The sequence below is a fragment of the Pseudonaja textilis genome, chromosome 4 (assembly GCF_049901715.1).
Source record: "Pseudonaja textilis isolate UNSWEBS1 chromosome 4, rPseTex1.2, whole genome shotgun sequence".
Lineage (NCBI taxonomy): Eukaryota > Metazoa > Chordata > Lepidosauria > Squamata > Elapidae > Pseudonaja > Pseudonaja textilis.
The window spans coordinates 54,125,183-54,144,419 of NC_141993.1; the positions used below are offsets into that span (position 1 = coordinate 54,125,183).

Here is a 19,237-nt window from a genome sequence, read left to right on the forward strand (position 1 = left end):
CAAAAAAAAAAAAAAATGCATTTGAAGGTGACCACCTTTAAAACTTTTTTTAAGGGGCACTAAACCTTATAATAATTGCCATAATTTCATGTGTCCCTTCCTGTCTAACACAGGCAAAGAAATATTTCCCAAAATGACTGATCAACTGCAAATCAAAGGCAAGCTATGATGATCCAAATTGATCAACTACAACTATTAGAAACCAGTATTAGTGGGCAGAGTCCAAGAGTACATCAAACATCCATACATTTTAATCATATGATCAAAAGGAGTGCCTGTATCTTTGGGGGCGGGGGAGTGTTCTTGTTTCTAATAAACAAAAATCAACAGGTTTAATTGAATGGCCAATCAGTGAAGAAAAACCTCAATTTTTAATTTACTAAGATTCCTTAAATAGGAAATAAAATGCACAAGCAACTTTTGTACATGCATACCTAAATGAGTTAATTTTTAAGTTCTCAAAAGGCAATTCCCCTCTGACAAAATAAGAGAAATGTAAGAAAAGTCTGTTGAGTAGTGACTTTCATAGTCACTGAAAAGAAGTGAAAGGAAAACAAATGCGCACACTTTATTTCAGAAGAGTTAGAGTTAAATGGGTTAGGGGAACTTTCATGAGAATATATTGGCAATCCCCTTCCCCACCTTGGAGGTGTGTTAGTATGCAGAGGAAACAGACCAAACTAGAATCAGTGTGGAGTGATGCCAAAAATGAATCTGCCCCCTTAAATTGACTGTGTGCTATTTCCCCTGCCTTTGTTAAGCTAGCAATTAATACTTGGGAACACCCTGTAAGAATCCTATATATGGGAGAAATATGGCAGTAATCTCTGTGTGTTTTTTTAAAAAACCACAGTAAAACGCTAGAAGGTAAATGCCTGTAATTGTTCTGCTGATGGATATGACATTGTAACAATCTGGAAGTAGAGAGGCCTGATGTTTAGACACGCATAATATAAAGTATCAACAAAGTTTTTACAGGCTATTTACCCGTCAAAGCACAGTTTATTGCAAGTGACAGATGATTTTTCAAATTGTCTTATGGAAAGAGTGACAGGGTCCAGCTGGTATCTGTCTAGAAGGGGTTGAAGCCCAGCCCTTTCCCTGGGATGTGCATTATGGCTAAACAGGCTGATGAAAATCAATATTAAGATAGTGGGAAATTCCTTTGACAGAGCCAGCTGGAAAAGGGAGGAAAAAAAAATCACGGATAGAAGATACTGCCAGACCATTTTTCATTTTTGTTATATTTTATCCAACCTGCTGGTGTTGACTTGACAAAATGTGAGAGCTCCTTGTAATTTAGAACAGCAACTGTTTCATTTATTCAAGTGAGTTTTCATTAGCCTGTTATGATATTCAGAAAACACTGAATGTGCCTGGGCAAATTCATGGTTACTGCCTGACAAGCCAAACACCAAGAATGGACTCAATCAAATTAAAGAGACCAGAAAAGAATACAAAGGGGTTGTGGAGAAAATTAGACTATAAAGTGAGCATACATTATTCTTAGCTTACAGGATTTTTTTAAAAGTACATGTAAAAATAAATCAGTAATTTTATAATAATAGTTTTTGGTTCCTTTGAAAACATTTATAGGTTTGGCAATACTGAGAGCAGGGCTGTAATGTGACTGATGTATTTACTAGACTATCTATGCTTGTACCATTCCACAATTTTCTACTGCTTTATAAACTCCTTTGTTTATAAGGAAATGAAATAGAAAAAGCAATAAGTGCCTAGAGAAGCCCATTTCCCTGGGATGCTCTAAGGTCTGTTCCAACCACAAGATGTCAGGGTTAATCATCTGCCAACCTCCTCAGTGCTGTACATATGACATGTGACTAAGGGTAATCCTGCATATCTGCACTATATCCTTAAGCTGTTCCTGTCCTGTGTTGATTTGTGGCTAGTTTAAGAAAATTATGTGCAGATGGGGCACTTTGCCAGCAACTTGCCAGGTTTTCAGTCCAGACTACCAGCTCCTGAAGCCTCCCATTGAACAACTCCATTCGTCCAGGAAAAACACTTTTCTTTCTTTCATTTCCTATGTTTGGCTCTATATGAAACGCTGTGATTCCTTCTATAGGAACCCCTTAGTATTATAGTGGTTAACACACTTCTCTGACATGCAGAAAGTCAAGAGTTCAAAACCCTTAAACATTCAGTTTTAATTACTATTTTTCTTTCCCTGAGATATCTACTTTATTTTTATGAGTTCATTATCACACTTGCTTTTCCAGGCACTTGAGGTAGAAAGGTTTCACCTTAACTTCCAAATAGCCTTAAAAATCCGCTCGGGAAGCTGGGAAAGACACCAATAAAATCTTCAAATGCATTTATATCAGTGTCCAAGACAACCCATAACCAGCTCAGAAGAAGGTGGTTTCTTTTGTCTTTTGATAACTTCTTCAGGCCTCAGCAACAAACCCATGATGATTTAGTACTGAATCTGGAAAATAGAGTCCTTATATTCTTTTTCTCTTCAAACAGCAGACTGCAGGAAACACAAGATAGCTTTCCTCTGAGGTATTTAAAATTAAGATTGCCTAATCCTGGCTGAGCACAACTTGTTGATCCTAGTCACTGATTCAGGAAAGCAAACATAAAATCATAGCACTTTCCTGCTTGTTCCAAACACTGTAACTTGGGAACAGCTCTGCTGTACAGGTGACCTGAAAGCCAATCTGCAGCAGGAAGAGTGGGATTCAGACTTCATTCAATTTCACTGTGCACACGTTGTACATTGACAATAAAGGTTTGAACTTGAACTTGTATGAGAGAAGTCAATGTGATGGAAATATTCATTTGTGAAGATTGTTGCAATGGGAAATACTTAGACCCACATCACAAAGGAATTATATGAACTAGTCTCACATAACATTTCTTCCTTAAGACTGTATGTCAAATTCAAACATATAAAAAGATAATTAAAACATAACCAATCTCAATCCATGTGGCAAAAATTAATGCTAATTTATGGTTTTATTGGATTGAGCAACCCTAGCTGTATGTGCATAAGGCCTCCATTTCCCTCAAATCATGTATTTTTCAGGGTAAGCTATTCCATCTTTCCCCCCCATCCCTTTTTCATTAAATCAGGGTCCTGGTAAATGTCAAAGGCTCCAGCACTGATGGCTTTCATCAGAACAGTGATGAGAATGGCATTTAATGCTTGTTACCAAGTTTCTCCTCCTGTTTCCAATACATTTATCATGACATCTTTCTAACTTCAATTTTAAAAATGTATTAAATATATGAATATGTGTCATAAATTCTGGGCATATTTAAAGAAGGGAGAAAGAGGGAATATGATCATCGCAAGACAAAAATGTATAAGCTATTCATGCAAAGGCTGCAGGAAAGCATAGAAAGCGTTGAATCCCACTACTGAGAAAGTTTGAATGAATTAATGAAAGTGCCTGATGATTATGGTAATTTATTCTTTTGCTGTGTTTACATGTTACTCTGTGTATTATTTGTATTTTCTATAACCATAGATGCAATCATTTTAAGGTTGTAACATTCACAAGATACATTCACTTTATGTCCTGTAGTTATTTTTTTGTAAGCATGCATCCGTTGAACACCACAATTGTCTGGATATTTATTGGGAAGGAAGTTACAATTATTTCAATTTTGCTTATTGCTGAGTAGGGGCGGGCTGGGTATTTCCATAATGTTATTTTCATTTTGGCTGTACTAATAAGTAAGTGGGACTTTAGTTTTGTTTAGAATCAAATACTACTAAAAAAGGCTGTCACTTAAATTTCTCTCTCTTTCTCTCTGTCTCACATACACATATACACAGAGTATCTTTTTTCCACCCAACTCAAAGAGATCTAATCAGAAAGGAACTCATCCTTAATTCCTTACTACACACTTGAATTGTTCTTACTTTCCTTGCAAATTTCACTGATTTGTTTTTAAAATAGGATTGGGCAACTTCCCACTCTTTCATAACTACAATAAGGTTATTATCAATTCATACATTAAATTTATCAGATGTTTAATGTTTGATTTAAATGTAATTGTTTTAAAAATAAAACAATGAAGATGAAAAATGTTATTTTGGTGCCACATTTTGCTGATATAGGAGCACAAACGGGGCTATACCCACTAAAGACTTTTTCATATACAAAGCTGTTTGGGCTGTTTTAATGTTCACATTTTGTTAATTGATGTCTTTCTAAGTTTTTGACAGGTAAATCCAAAACGTCTATCTTATTTATTCTTTCTAAGTCACTATAATGATTCTCAGCTTAGAGAACTCTTGTTTATAATTAACCTCTGAAAGTAGGTGGCTGTAGCTGGATAAAAGTTGCCAAAAAGGGCATATTTGAATAGTAGTTTGAAGGGATAAATCCCATTTTTCTGAAAAATTGAACAAGCATCATGGAAGAAGGCAATGAAAAATTGCTTTTGAGTTGTTGCAGAAAAGCATCTAGGTAGCCATCAGAGTCAAGATGAATTCAGCAGAATTGTCACTGCAGTTGAGAGTATCTAGCTTACCTAGACTGAACCCTAAAAGTTAAGCAGGATCAGATTTGAAAAAGAGCCAGTTTGTATAATGGTCATGATGCTAGATTAGAAACCAGGAGACCATAAGTTCTAATCTTCCCCTTAATACAGAAACCATAGAGGTGATCTGGGGTAAGAGTCTCTTCTCTCTCTCTCTCTCTCTCTCTCTCTCTCTCCCCTCCCTCTGTCCCTCCTTCCCTCTTCCTCCTGAGTCCCCCCTTTCTCTCCAACCTACCTCCCAGGTTTGTTTTTATAGGAAAAATAGGGGAAGGGAGTATTATATATGTTGTCTTGACATTAAAAAATAAAACATTGTATATTAATCTAATAAGTAAATAAAACTAGTACATCTGATTAGTACTTGGCTAGGAAATGATAAGGAAATCATGACCCTTTGGTGTTGGTTTTGGCTTTCACACAAACATCAAGAATCTAGCTTAACTTGATTGATTGTTTACCTTTATAAAGCAATATACTGATATTGTAATTCTTTAAAAATATCCTTGGAAAAAGAGAGCTATCTTCTTGTATAGAAATTTATTTTCCATTTTGGTTTTTTTTACAATCACTTAGGTGAGATTGGTTGGCATAGAGTCTTTGCTTTATGTCTCTAATGGAGCCGCCCCATTACTGATGTAAGTCATGATGGTCATAAAGCAGACCACCCATATGATCGATCCTATTTTACAACTGTTTTGAAGTAGTAATTAAACAAACATGATGTCATCAAGCAAATGTGGTCATTAAGCAAATGCTGTGATTGTTAAGTGAATTATTGCCCGTTATTGGGCATTTTTGCTGAAATGCTGTTTTTTGGCACAAATGTTGTAAGTCACAGTCACATTAGCAGAGGCTCTGCAAATGGCTTAAATGCAGGTTGTTTGCCAAATGCCCAAAATGCATTCATGTGCCCATGAGGGAGTGGGAGGGTGACCATCAGAACCTTGGAACCAGATTGTAAGTAACATTTAGGGGATCTGCTGTAGCTTCAAATGTTCACTAAGCAATCAGTCATAAGTTGAGGAAAACTGTATAAGTATTCCTTGACTTACAGCCATTTATTTAATGACTGTTTAAAGTTACAATGGCATTTTAAAAAGTGATTTATGATTGGTTTTTGTGCGTATGATTATTGTGTCATCCCCAAAGTCACATGACCAAATTTGGATGCTTGGCAACTGGCATATATTTATGACAGTTGAACTGTCTTGGGCTCATGTTATCATCAATTTTTAATGTTTCCAGCTGGCTTCTGGCATGCAAAATCAATAGGGGAAGCCAGATTCACTTAACAATTGCAGTGATTCATTTAATAACAATGGCAAAAAGGTAGTAAAATGGAGCAAAAGTCATTTAATGTGCTTTGCTTAGCGAGGAAAATTTTGGGCTCAATTGTGGTCATACGTCTGGGGCGACCTGTATAGATTATCTAAATAAATAGCTATCATACATTTGTGAGTAATTTGCAGCAGAAGCTCAATGACAAGAGTAATAACAGGGGTTGCCCATTTGCAAGCACTGCCAGTCCTGAAATTACTACTAGTATGCATCTTAAAACAGTGCCCAGTAATTGCATCCAAACAGAACAACAAGTCCTAGCAAGGAAGAGGTGGATGGGAAAAGACTAATTGTAACTTGGGCAGGAATCCTGAATGAAGTCCCTTTTTCCCTTTCTGCCAAGCACATTACAATTAAGAGGAAAGAAAAAAAGACGCTGAGTATCCTCGGCATAATTGTTGAAAGAGCACACTTCAAAGGCTTAAAAAGTTGGGGGAAGCTGAGGTTGTATACTCCCTGATGAAGGGATATAATTACAGTGAAAGGAGAAAGGGGAAAAAAAAGAAAGAAAAACCTGCCAGAGCTCAGAGTACGATCAAGGGCTTGCTCCTCTTCATCATCTAACACACAGCCAACCCAGCCTATTTATCTTCTTTCTGTAAGCAGAGGCCTCTGTTTACTGACGCAGAGTCCCATTAGGAACAAAGGTGCTTTCTGTTTGATGTGAACCAAAAGTAGTCTCTAAAAGAGAAGCCTGTGCCAGGTTCTTCTCTGATAACAATTCTTATTTCTTAACCCTTTGATACTTTGACTGTGTTTAACTTTCTCCTCTCCCACCCCACTCCCATTTTGTGGTGAGACTCCAAGCAAAATAACATTGGTTTTTCTAACTCTTCTGCTTCCTTTAAATACAAAAAATTGCACCCTGGCACTTCCTGGATGAACAATTCAATATAGTTCTTCTGTGGTTAGTGCCATACATGATGAGGATTAACTTTAGGAGTATGATTAAGAATAGAGTCAAACCTAAATATAAATTTAGGGAATAATTCTGCTCTTCACGGGTGGTATAATCTTGGTGAAGATATTCAACATAATGTAGTAACTATTCTTCTGTGAAATATCTAAGAAATTGAGTCTATCTGAATGTCTATCTTATGAACCATAAGTATACATAGAGGGGAACCAGACTGGACTTTTTAATTTAGTTCAAAACTAAAAAATGTGTGTTTACTAGACAACAGTTTGAACAAATGTATAAATGTTTCAGGAAAACTGAAGATATGTTATATCCAGAAGAAACTTTTGATTTTTTTTAAAAAAGTAATAGGATAATATATAAAGTATAATATTTATGGCAGAATTTTGAAGTTTACAAAACTGAGAAACTAAACAAAAGTATACTTGCCAAATTTACTCTTCAACTTACTCTTCTAGCCCAACAATTTTGATATAGTCTCATTTTAATATTATCTCTAATAAATACAATATTGTATTTATTCAGGAAGTGGGGAGAAAGGACAGTGAACAAAGGAATATTTTACTATGTTTGAAGAATTACCTGCTTGCACTTTAGAATTTTAAAATATTTTTTCCCAAAATCCTTTGACCATATATTAAATAATTAATTACCCATCATCTTCAAAAGAAAAGAAACATGCTGTTTTAATCTTATTTTGATTAATATTGACATTCCATCCAGAAGATTAACCAGACCTTTCTGTCTTATACTGATACAAAAATTACTTGTTAGTGTCATTTGTAGTACAGGTAGTCCTCGATTTACAACAGTTCATTTAGTGATAGTTCAAAGTTACAACTGCATTGAAAAAAGTGATTTTTGTCCATTTTTCACATTTACAACTGTTGCAGCAATAGTTCACGTGATCAAAATCCAGAAGCTTGGCAACTAACTCTTATTTATGCCAGTTGCAGTGTCCCCGGGTACATGCGTTCACCTTTTGTGACCTTCTGACAAGCAATGTCAATTGAGAAATCATATTCAGTTAGCAACTATGTTACTAACTTAAAAATTGCAGTGATTCATTTAACAACGATGGCAAGAAAGGTCATAAAATGGGGCAAAAGTCACTTAACTCTCATTTAGAAACAGAAATTTTGGGCTCAGTCGTGGTCACAAATCAAGGATACCTGTACTTTCCATTCTTTCAGCATAGATTACATCATATTTTAAAGAAACTCTCTCATTGTCTTGCTATTATCATGAAGTCATCTGTAGGGAAAGGGCTAAAGGACAATCTATGCAGTTGTGGTTACTTTGTACAAACAATAGGAAGACAAGAATACAATCTCTTCTCCTGTATTTGGCCTCAGGAACTATATACTTGCTCTGTAAAACAGATTGTAAGAAAGGTCAAAGGCAAATTGCTTTCAGGATTTTGCCAAGATGATAAAAGAAGTTAACATTTGCCAGAAAAGAGGAGCAGATGCTAAACTGGGCAAATAATAATGAAATCTGACAGCTGATTTATAGAGTCCCTTGGAAAAAGAACAATAGAACCAATGCTACAATCTATAGTTCCCCAATATTCACTTCTTTTCAATGTGAATAGATCCTAGCGTGGGCTTTCTGGCTTCTTTCAACTATATGTGAAAAATTGCCCCCAAATGATAGTTTTTCCCTGTGCCATTTGCATACGTAGAAGCTTGTAGCTTGCATTCATCTTTGATTTCTCCAATAGTTATTAATTGATAGGATGGAGACCTCATTCCACTTCCCTGACCATATATAGCAGATTGGACACAATTTGGCTTCATCCTTTTCACCCTAACTCTACCCCTTCACAGTTTATGGATATTAGCTATTCCTGCCAGCTTAGTATCATTTACAAATTTGATAAGTTCCCTTCCTATTCCCTCATCTAAGTCGTTAATAAAGATATTGAAGAGTACTGGTCCTAACACGGAACCTTGTGGCACCCCACTGTTTACTTCCCTCCATGTAGACTTAGACGCATTAAGGACTACTTGTTGAGTACAGTTTGTCAGCCAGTTGCAAGTCCATCTAGTGGTGGTGCTATCTCTTCCACTTTTTTCTAGCTTACTAAGAAGTAGGTTGTGGTCTACTTTGTTGAATGCCTTGCTGAAATCTAAATATATTATGTCCACAGTATTTTGCTGGTCTACTAATTTAGTCATTTTGTTGAAGAATGAAATAAGATTGGCTTGGCATGATCTGTTCTTAACAACCCTGTGCTGACTGCTAGTTTCCCGTGCTGCTTTACTTGTTTCTAGATGTTGGCAGATCTGTTTTTGTATTATCTTTTCCAGTATCTTCCCGGGTATTGATGTTAGGCTGATTGGTCTATAGTTTCCTGGGTCTGTTTTTTCCCTTTTTTGAAGATGGGAACCACATCAGCTCTTTTCCAGTCCTCTGGTCATTCTCCGGTGCTCCAGGATTTTTGAAAGATATGTTGCAGTGGTTCTGAGATGACCTCTGCCAGCTCCTTTAAAACTCTGGGGTATAATCCATCAGGCCCTGGTGATTTGTGTTCATCAAGATCAGACAGGTATTCTCTTACTATTTTTTTTTTGCTTATTTTAACTTTTATTTCTGGTCTGTCTTTTACAGTTACGTTTTGGGTGGGTTGAGCTATAGTTTCTTTTTGCCTGAAGACCAATGCAAAGAATGAGTTAAGCAGTTCTGCTTTCTCTCTGTTTCCCAAGTTCTCTCTGAGTTTATTAAAATCATCTCTTTTAAAATCCAAGACTCTGGTGTCCATATGTTCTATTGCTTGTGTTTGTGTTCTGTTGAATTCTAGTATGACATGGTCACTCTCACCCAAGGTTCCTGCGGTTTTAACTTACTCTATTGCTTCTTCTCTGTTTGTAAGAATTAAGTCCAGTGTGGCTGTCCCTCTAGTTTTACCCTCTACCTTTTGGACAGCAAAGTCAGCTAGGTTGGTTAGGAACTTATTTGATTTCTCACTTGGTGCAGAATTAATTTTCCAATTGATATCCAGATAATTAAAGTCTCCCATTACTATTGTTGTGTGCTTCCTGCATATGTTTGTTAGTTGGCTAGCAAAAAGGACATCTATTTTTTCTGCTTGATTGGGTGGCCTATAATATATGCCTATGGCCATGTCATTCTTTTTTTCTTTTATATTGACCCATATGCATTCTAGGAGGTTTTCATCTTTGGTTTCATGCATTTCTGTAGCAATATAGTGGTCCTTTACATACAGTGCAATTCCATCTCCTCTTTTATGGGTCTGTTGTTTTTGAATAGTTTGTATCCTTCTACCAGTATGTTCCAATCATGGGTTTCATCCCACCAAGTTTCTGTTACTCCAACTATATCATATCTATCTTCAGGTATTTGTAGTTTGAGTTCACCCTGATCTCGAGATACAATACTATCCAAAACAGGTTAATCATTACTCAGCTTTACTAGTAGACTAGATCTATCTTATCCAGATTGAGCTTTAATTTATTAATCCTCTTTCAACCCATTTCAAATTCCAACACACCTACAACATCCGGTACCTACAGCTTCAGTTACCTGATTATTATTTTTTTTAAAAATAACCTTACTTGAAATCAGAATACTAATGGCATTATAATTGCATATAACTTTTGGCAGTAGTCTGAAGTAGATGTTGAAACCTTGTGAAAAGCCATGTCATAGCTGTCATTGTACTGATCAGAGTTTCCAGTTTCATCTTCTGGAAGAAACATGCTTTCTAGGAGTATAAAAAGCAACCAAGAACACTAAGTATTCCCATCTTAGATCATGAAAATATTATGACAGTTATTAAAAAACAAAACAAAAAAACAAGATTTCTGAATGATCAGTCATGACAACCTGATCCTGAATTCCTTGCTTTGAAAAAAAAAAAAAAAAGACAAAACCTTGCCAAGTAATTGAAGGTCCTGATGCCTCTTAATACTGATTGAAACATTGAATCTTTGTTCAAAACAAAGCATTCAATCTATGGTGGCTAGGATGAGAAAGCAGCATGCTAAGTAATGGTTATAAGTGGCAGCTGAAACTACTGACTTCTTGTTGAAAGGAAGATTATTTTGAATTATTTTAGTAAAATATGTTCTATCAACAAAAAATAGCAATTCAGTAGTGTGGTTGATGTGAAATATCTTAAAGTGCTTGGTTCTCAGTATATCTTATATTTTTCATTATTCTTTATGAATTTCAATGGTTGTCTCAAAAATTTAGAGAAACTGGGAAGTATGATATTATATAATATATAGGTCCAATAATTCCTTCTACCCTCCTATTTCTATTACTTATCAAGCTTAAGCTAGTACTACACCATCCAGACTTTCACAGCATCCAGGCACTAGGTAAACACTGGAATGACATGATTCATCTGGGGTGGAGATGTATATATTATATCACGTGAATTGCGACTCTTGAAAAAAAAAAGGCTCTCTTTGTACTAGGAAAATCACAGCAGTGTTGGCAACTACAGCATATAATATTCTGTACCTGATGTGGAATTTTCCTTTGTCCAGAAGATATGTGTTGATAAATCTGAGAAGCTGGCTTGGTTCCATATAATACTTTGGAGCTTTTACCCACCTCTCATTGTTTTTTATTACCATAATGATATTTATATTTCCAATACCACTCTGGGGATTATGGAATTATAATACTGTATCCTTGTTGCTCTTATAAGTTTATATTGCTATATTCAACAATGTATTCTTACATAAATTAAAGGAAAATCCTTGATCCTTGAAAACATGTTTGTGTTAGCAATCAAAGAAATAAATGATTTAGTTTCTCATTTTTCTGTTGCCTCAGATTTTCTTTCCAGTTGCAAGTTTCGATGCATAGCAAAGCTTCCTCTCCCAAGGGGAACAATCATAATGGCTCATAGCTATAAAATCCAAATCAAATTTGAACATTTTGCAGCCTATTGCAGGAATTACAACTAAAGAGGATTAGTTCAAGCTCACTTTGAATGTCCGTAGAGTTAGTAACTTGCATTTATGTTATTAACCTTTTGCTGATAATTGTTTGCAGATTTGCCCGTGGCTCCTAGTAAAGTTGTTACAGTACATTTCATAGCAAGTTCAGAGGTGTATAAAGATGTGAATTTTGACATATACTTACTGATTTCACCAGATGGGAAAAGAGAACTTAGGGTGGAGAATAAGAAGTGCAGAGAGAAAGTTTTATTTCACTTTTTCTCATCTCTGGCGTGTTCTGATGAATGAAGTCTGACCAGCTATCATCCCTTTTCCACCAGCTCATTCCTGTTGCACAACAATTAGAGATTTAATAGTTACAATGTTTTCACACTTGGACACACAGTGCTGCATTGGAGACAGGAAGGCCAGATTCAAAAATATGCAGAACACTTGTTCAATCGTTGAGTTATGGTCCTGTCCTTCAAATAGTGAACGACAGTCTCCATATTTTTTTTACATATAAACATATGGTGTACAGACAATTATACTTGTAGTCTTGCATCTATAGTTTGATTTTAGTGAAAGACTCCAACACTCATGTTGAAGTGTCTCTCATTAAAAAAATTCTCAAGCTCATTTTGTGCTGGCCACAATAACCACTGTATACCACTGTATATTATACTGTGTTAATTAGCTCACATTTCATTAAAGTTTCTGCATTTATTTTATTTTTTAAATTTGCTCATTGAAGTTAGCTGAAACCACTCTTTATTGAAGTTCCAAAATTTCAAAAAAACAGCAATCTTGCAGGGAGGCTTAAATTCCAATTCATAATATAAATTGGTAAAAATTAACCCCATATTTCCAATATTTTCTTTAATATAAGAATATTATTCATGTGATATTTTATTATAAGATAATAGGGATATTATGGATATATAATATTCATATATTTTGTTATATGTTACTGTAATTTGTAATATTACATGACTCTAATACTTTCTCGAGCCTGATGTTTTCTACAATAGCTGCTTTTCCATGAAGTTCTCATTGCTGGCAACCTGGTGAGACATTCAGCACATACAGAAACCTCCTTAATGACTTATTCACTGCTTGACTGACCTCAGATTAAATAACTCTTTTTCTGCTGGAACCTAAATTTCTTTGTTTTCTGGTCACATATTCCAGATTAAAATCTGTTAGGATTTATTTAGAAGGGCATTAAATTCCTGTAACTGCAAAAATATTACTGCTATAAAATAGGGTCCAGTTCTTAAATTCCCCCTCCCTTTTTTGGCAAAACAAGACTGTGTTTTAGGGGAGGGGTAATTATACATGGCTTGGAAAACAAGCCATGTACACACAAACCTTTCCCCACCTGAAGCACACACTTTAACTAAATCTGGGCTCACAGCATTACAGCAGATGATGAATTTAGGTGTACAGAGAGCTAAACACCTCCTTTATTTTGCCTGCCTTCCCTCAGCAGTGGCTCTCTTGGTGAGGGAAATTCCTCTGCTTCAGCATTAAAAGCCAGCCTTAAGAGGGCTGGGCAAAGATGAAAAGTTCCCCAAGGCAGTAAACTCCACCTCCTCTTCTTTTTCAGACTTGTTTTTTCTTTTTACAGTTAAATGTCTGCAACTGCAGCCTCCTGCTGTGGCTGACTTTGTGGTCGGTGGGAGGTCTCTCTTTTTTCAGGATGGGGCATTTCAGCAGTTAGACATCAGCCAGCTGAGGATCACTCACATCTTAGGTTTTGTCCCTTTATCATGGAGATCTTAATATCTTTAACCTAGTAGCAGCAGCCAGCTTGACCAAAATTTATGAGTAAGACTGGTGGGGGGACTATTTCAGGTGGAGTGGCAAAGAAAGTAACTCCTCCTGTGGAGTCTTAGATCTCAGGCCATGTGACATCCTCAAGTTGTGCTTGCAAAATTTCCAGGCCAGAGAGAGGTTCAGGATGAGGAGACTAAATGATGACCAAGAAGGTATCTCTACATGGGCCTGCTGACCAAGTTCCCTCATGTCTGCTTTGCTACTAGTTTGGACTGTGCTGCTGCACTTCCGGATTGAGCCATCCTTGGCCAGAGGAGGAAAGTCATGGGAACATTGCACAGGTAAGACTGGAACATCAATAGATATCTTCCTTTGCAAAAGAAGTGAAAGAAAAGGCCACAGTCCGTTATTCTCTAAAAAAAAAAGTTGCTTTCTAAAGCTAAATACAAGGTCAGGCTGTAAATGTACCAAGTCCATATATGTCTAATCTATACGCTTTGATCTCTTTATCTAGGAAAATAGGATGATCTAGACATTATAGGTATGTCTCTTGGTTTGGTGATTGGTTGATTAAAGGCCAGATAGAAGTGAAGTGATTTGCCTTGCTGAGTTGATTGTGTTGGGACAGCAATCACATGCACAATTCATGAATAATTCATAAATCATTGCAGTCTGAAACTCTTCAAGATCAGATTTTATTTGAGCTGAACAAGATAAAGAGATTCTATTGAGTAGGAGGAAATGCTACCACTGGTTTGGCTAAATTGGATGTTAGCTGATCTTTACCTTTGGTGGTGTTATCTAACTGTTGAAAGTTCTTTTGATGAATCTTCTGAGATTTCATTGTCCCTACAGCTATTCATCTTAAAGAACAATTTCAGTTCAAGAAAAGTATAGTGCAGTCTAATGCCCAGTATTGAATGTTGACTCAGAAAAAACCCTTCAATAAGACTTCTTTATCCTTGTGTTGTGTTTAGGTCTGTAATATTAATAAACATACAGAATACCATTGGTGGAAAGACCTTAGTATTTTCAAAGAAAAAAAATTGCTTCCCCTTTCCATGTTTTGCCCAAGCAACTTTATTTTAAAATCTATGTGACTGGAAGTATAAAAGCTTGAGTCTATTCATACAAGTGACTATTGAAGTTTATCCTCTTTTAAGCCACACTGATAACAGTGATACTGAACTGGCTTTTACTTGAAAGCCTTTCTTTCCTTGTAGAATCTCAATCTATAGAAGCATGTATCATATCAATTAATATATAAGTAATTGCTTATGCAAAGAAGACCCCAAAAGAAGACTCCCATCTCACCTCTAATGGAAATGTTTGTTAAAACACATTGGGCAATTTTATTGCATTAATAATTTTATATTTGGCATTTGTTTAAGGTTCTCCTCCTGCTGGTGTTTAAATCTTCCCTCCCTCTCCTTCTTTTAAAATATTTTCTTCTGAGATTTTGCTTATAATTCAGACATTATATCTACTTTTTTGGAGGCATTGTTAGTTCACATGTTACAAAATTCCTACACAGAAGGTACGTCAGATTAGATATTAATGCATAGCACATAAGTATGTTATTATAAATGAGGGATATGAACATTTGATTTTCTGAATAGATGTGGAAAGACAGTTCTACAATTTTTAAGCACACAGCTAAAAACCTAAAGAGATTTTTAAAATATTATTATGCATTAATATCTGGAGGAGAAATTTAATTTTTAAAATATAAAACATATGCAGAGCAATTTTATTGCATAAAAAGTAATTTTAATTTAGAAGCTCAGTTTTCTTTGTTACTGATATTTAGAGTTATTAATCCAAGTTAAAAACACCCTTAGAGCTGTTTTTCTTTTTGTAGACATGAAAAAGAATACAGAATTCATAGTCTAGGATTTGAATTAAACCCTATTTACATAAATACGTTCCACTAAAATCTGAATACTTACTCCTTTTCAAGAAAATGGTGGTATCTTTCCCAATTGACAAATGTTATTCAAAAACATAAGATTTCATGAGGTCTCGCTAAGAAATCAATGTCTTTTAATAAAAAAAAGTTAGTTGGAAAAGGTGCTACTAGGCTCTTGATATTTTTTTACTACCATAACACGGTTCTCCTATGTAAATTCACTTCTAGAGTCTGTCCTGCATTTCTCTTGAATTTTACCCAACTTCTCACACCGATCTGTAAACAATTTTGAACAATTGCTTTTGATGTCTTCACAATAAAAAAATGAAATCCTCAGAATCAGTTTGGACAACAGTTATCTAAATTCATATCGCAGAAGTAAGAATAGATTCAGTTGCTCTTGAAATTCAGTTGAATTATGCAAATCATTTTTCTTGTCTTTGAAACTAAAAATGCAACAAAATTCCAGCAATGACTAACAACTGATTTTTTTTTTTTACTCTGCTTATGATTTTGGACAAATGTCACTTTGCTTCTCTAAATTTTATGATTCACATAACAGAATTCCATGTTCAGTCAATCAGCTAACCCAAGATAAACAAAAACAAAGCAAAACAGTGTAAAAACCCAAATTACATTATTCAGTAAACTTTACATTATTCCTATAATAAAGCCTCTAATAAGCAAGAATCCTCCATACTGAAGCTCTTACTGTAAGGTATATTGACAAGTGGTATTGTATTTCACTGTTACAGCAAAAATGATTTGTACTTTTATATTGTAATGTTGGAGCAATCTTTAGAGATATGCAGCCTCAGTTTGATTTCACGCTTTTGCTAGATCTTCTGCTAAATATTTGAAATAATTGTCTGCTTATCACTGGATGCTTGTTTCTTGAAGTCATAGTCACTATTAACTATGTCATGGAGACAGTTGAAACCTGTAGTTATTTAAAATGGATCCAGAAAAAGGTGAAAAAAAGAATATCCATATCATAAAGATGAACTTTTAAGCCAGAAAACTTTTTTCTAATGAGAACATGAATATTAGTGTGTAACACTAATGTACAACAATACATCAGTATACTAATTTCATATTTTACACCTTCCTATGAATGGATTTTGTGTGATGGTAATTTCAGACTTCTTTCTAATTTAGGGTTCTAATTTAGACTTGAACATAACCTGATCATCAATATTTTCTCTCTTACCAATCAATCTGATACTGTAATATAACTGGAAGCTTATGAAATAACCAAGAAAAACTTTATCATTTGTGCCATTCTTATTTTGAAGATGAAGAATAAATTATCAGGTCTATTTAGATCTGTATGCTCTGTGTGAATGTATCAAATCAAAGGTGAAATGTTAAACATGCAGGACATGATAACGCAAAAATAAATAAATAAATAAATTCATAAGTGTAATATAAATATAGATTAGGGTTAAATTTTATTCATTTACTTCATATTTAAAGTATATCCACTTAATTCAATGTGATATCAATTTACCTTGACTTGCTTTAGCTTGGTGAAGCTAAATCTGCAATCAGGCTTATAACAAACAATATTGAACTGATAATGTCATCTCATATATACTTCTTATTAGAACTTCTCAGTTCTCCTTTTTACAGAACAATTAGACACAATTTATGTCAGAAAAATGTCAGTTTACTAGCTTTTTAAACTTATATTTATTTCTGTTCTTGATTTTCTTGACTTTCTAAAGAAGAAGAAATTAATGTAGGACATAAATAGACAAGCCTCAATGTGTTGTGTTTCTGGTCTCTTTTGATGTCATTAATACTTTAGCAAGAACTTTTGACATACAGCCAACTATAGTCTGCAAAATATGGAGGAAATATATGAAAGATCTGTGGGCAAAAATCAATGCTTTTAATTATTCATAAAATAAAGTCAATATTTTACAACAAAATAGTTCCTTTGAGAAAATATAATTGAATCCCCTCTAGTATTGAAATTGTTACAGTAAGTAACAATATTATTAATCATGATTATATAGAAAGTGTGCATACTCAACTCTTGATTTGAATAACATTTCTGAAATCATGATCTGCTCATTATTCCAACAGTCTTCTCAACACAGCTTCCTATGGTTTTCTAATATGTTTGGAAGCTTAATTTTAAAGAATTAAACATACTCAGCAGGAGAAATGAACCAGTTGGTCTACATCTGGGAGCAGCACTGAATCCTTATTAAGGAATAATGTTTCTGCAGTATTGCCTCTATCTTGTAAGACTTTATCAGCTATCCAGGGACTTAGTAGCTGGCATGTTGATATATTGCATTATTAACAGTATGAAATGCTGATTCTCCCTAACATGCTACAGAATTCCTTTAGCATGACAATTGAGTGCCTCAATCACTATCTGTCTACAAACGTCCCCTGCAATGATTGGTTGTATATCAGCAGACTAGTGAGATTAAAATGAAACAGCTTTGTATCACACAAATCTAACTTAATGTTTCCTGAATGCTTACACATGTGATGTGATGCATAATGCAGAATTTCTGTATACTTGTGGATGTGAACTGAAGGAAGACAAATAAGCAACTATGGAAATATACCTTAGTAAGAATAAAGAATCTTGCAATAATTAATGGAACTATGTGCTACTTCACCATTTGCCCAGAAAAATCAGCAACAGGTGATTGCTGAATCAAAACAGACAAATTATGTGTTTGAACAGATTCGTGGTTAATCAAAAAATGAAAAGTTGGAAAATAAGCAGTGTAAATTTGTATTGGTTGCTCAAACACTGAGAAAGAACAAAGAATATAAGTAAGTAACAGTTATGAACACACTGACATAACAGGAGAGATAGCAAGATTGGAATTTCCTATTTTAGCCTTTCCCAAATGGGTGTCCTCCTGATATATATCTTGACTTCAGCATAGCAGCTCACAAGAATATCATGATATTGGTTATGCATGTGGTAGTAGAGACTATTTGGTGTGGTGGTTAAATAGGCTAAAAACTGGAACACTGAATTCCAAGCAAGCCTTAGATATTATGTGGCATATCCATTAGGTGGATTTACAGATAACTTGAAAATGGTACTCAAAGGATAGTCATATCAAGCCCAAAATTGACATAAGTGTAGCCATTTTAGTTTGTCTTAGTATATATTCTTTTTCTTATTTTCTCTGTGGCAGAAATGGGGGGAAGGGTTACGGGCTTGACACATTCCTATGGGGGGAGGAATGGAGATAAAGAGAGTGTTGTGACTAGGTATGTTCTTTCCCGTGGAAAATGAGCTGTTCGCGCTTGGATCCCTGGAGGTGGAGGTTTATGACATCAAGCAACATTGAAATACTTCTATTGGAGAACGTGACTTTGGGGGGTTGTTTCTAACTTCTAATATTGTAGAATAATTCTGGGTTGGGTCAGATCCGGAATTACCATGGACTTTGCCAATTTGATGCTTTCCTAAATAAAAGAAATCTTTCTGAAAATAGACTTTGTTATTTTTTCTTTTAACATGGATTTCATTACTTGGAAACCTGACAACTCACTTGTAGCCTAGTTTCTCTTTAAATTAGGTACCAAATGAGGTTCTATAGGTGCTTGACCTGATACTCTTCAACATTTTCATCAATTGCTAGGCTAGATGTAGCAGTAATGCTTGTAATAGTTACAGATGATACAAAATTGTAGGGATTAGATAAAACTAGAGAATTGGACTGAAGATAAAACAATATAATTTAGAGAGGCAGAAACAAAATTCTTTACTTAGGAAAAAGAAATTAATTCATAATGCTAAATGAGAGCTCTCAGACTTTGTGAGAGACCGGATGAAAAGGATTTTGGAAATGTAGTTGAGCATTGCTGTATGAA

At 35.0% G+C, this 19,237-nt stretch overlaps 1 protein-coding gene across 2 annotated transcripts in view; it reads left to right on the forward strand.

Annotated features, from left to right (window-relative positions):
- Positions 1 to 13,365: 13,365 nt before the first annotated feature.
- The window catches only part of TSPEAR (thrombospondin type laminin G domain and EAR repeats), a 37,163-nt gene continuing 31,291 nt past the window's right edge, over positions 13,366 to 19,237 (forward strand). For both annotated transcript variants that reach the window (XM_087933086.1, XM_087933087.1), the window contains exon 1: positions 13,366 to 13,811. In XM_087933086.1, coding sequence (XP_087789212.1) covers positions 13,718 to 13,811 — 94 coding nt within the window. In that variant the 5' untranslated portion in view covers positions 13,366 to 13,717. The remainder of the gene's footprint in view (positions 13,812 to 19,237) is intronic.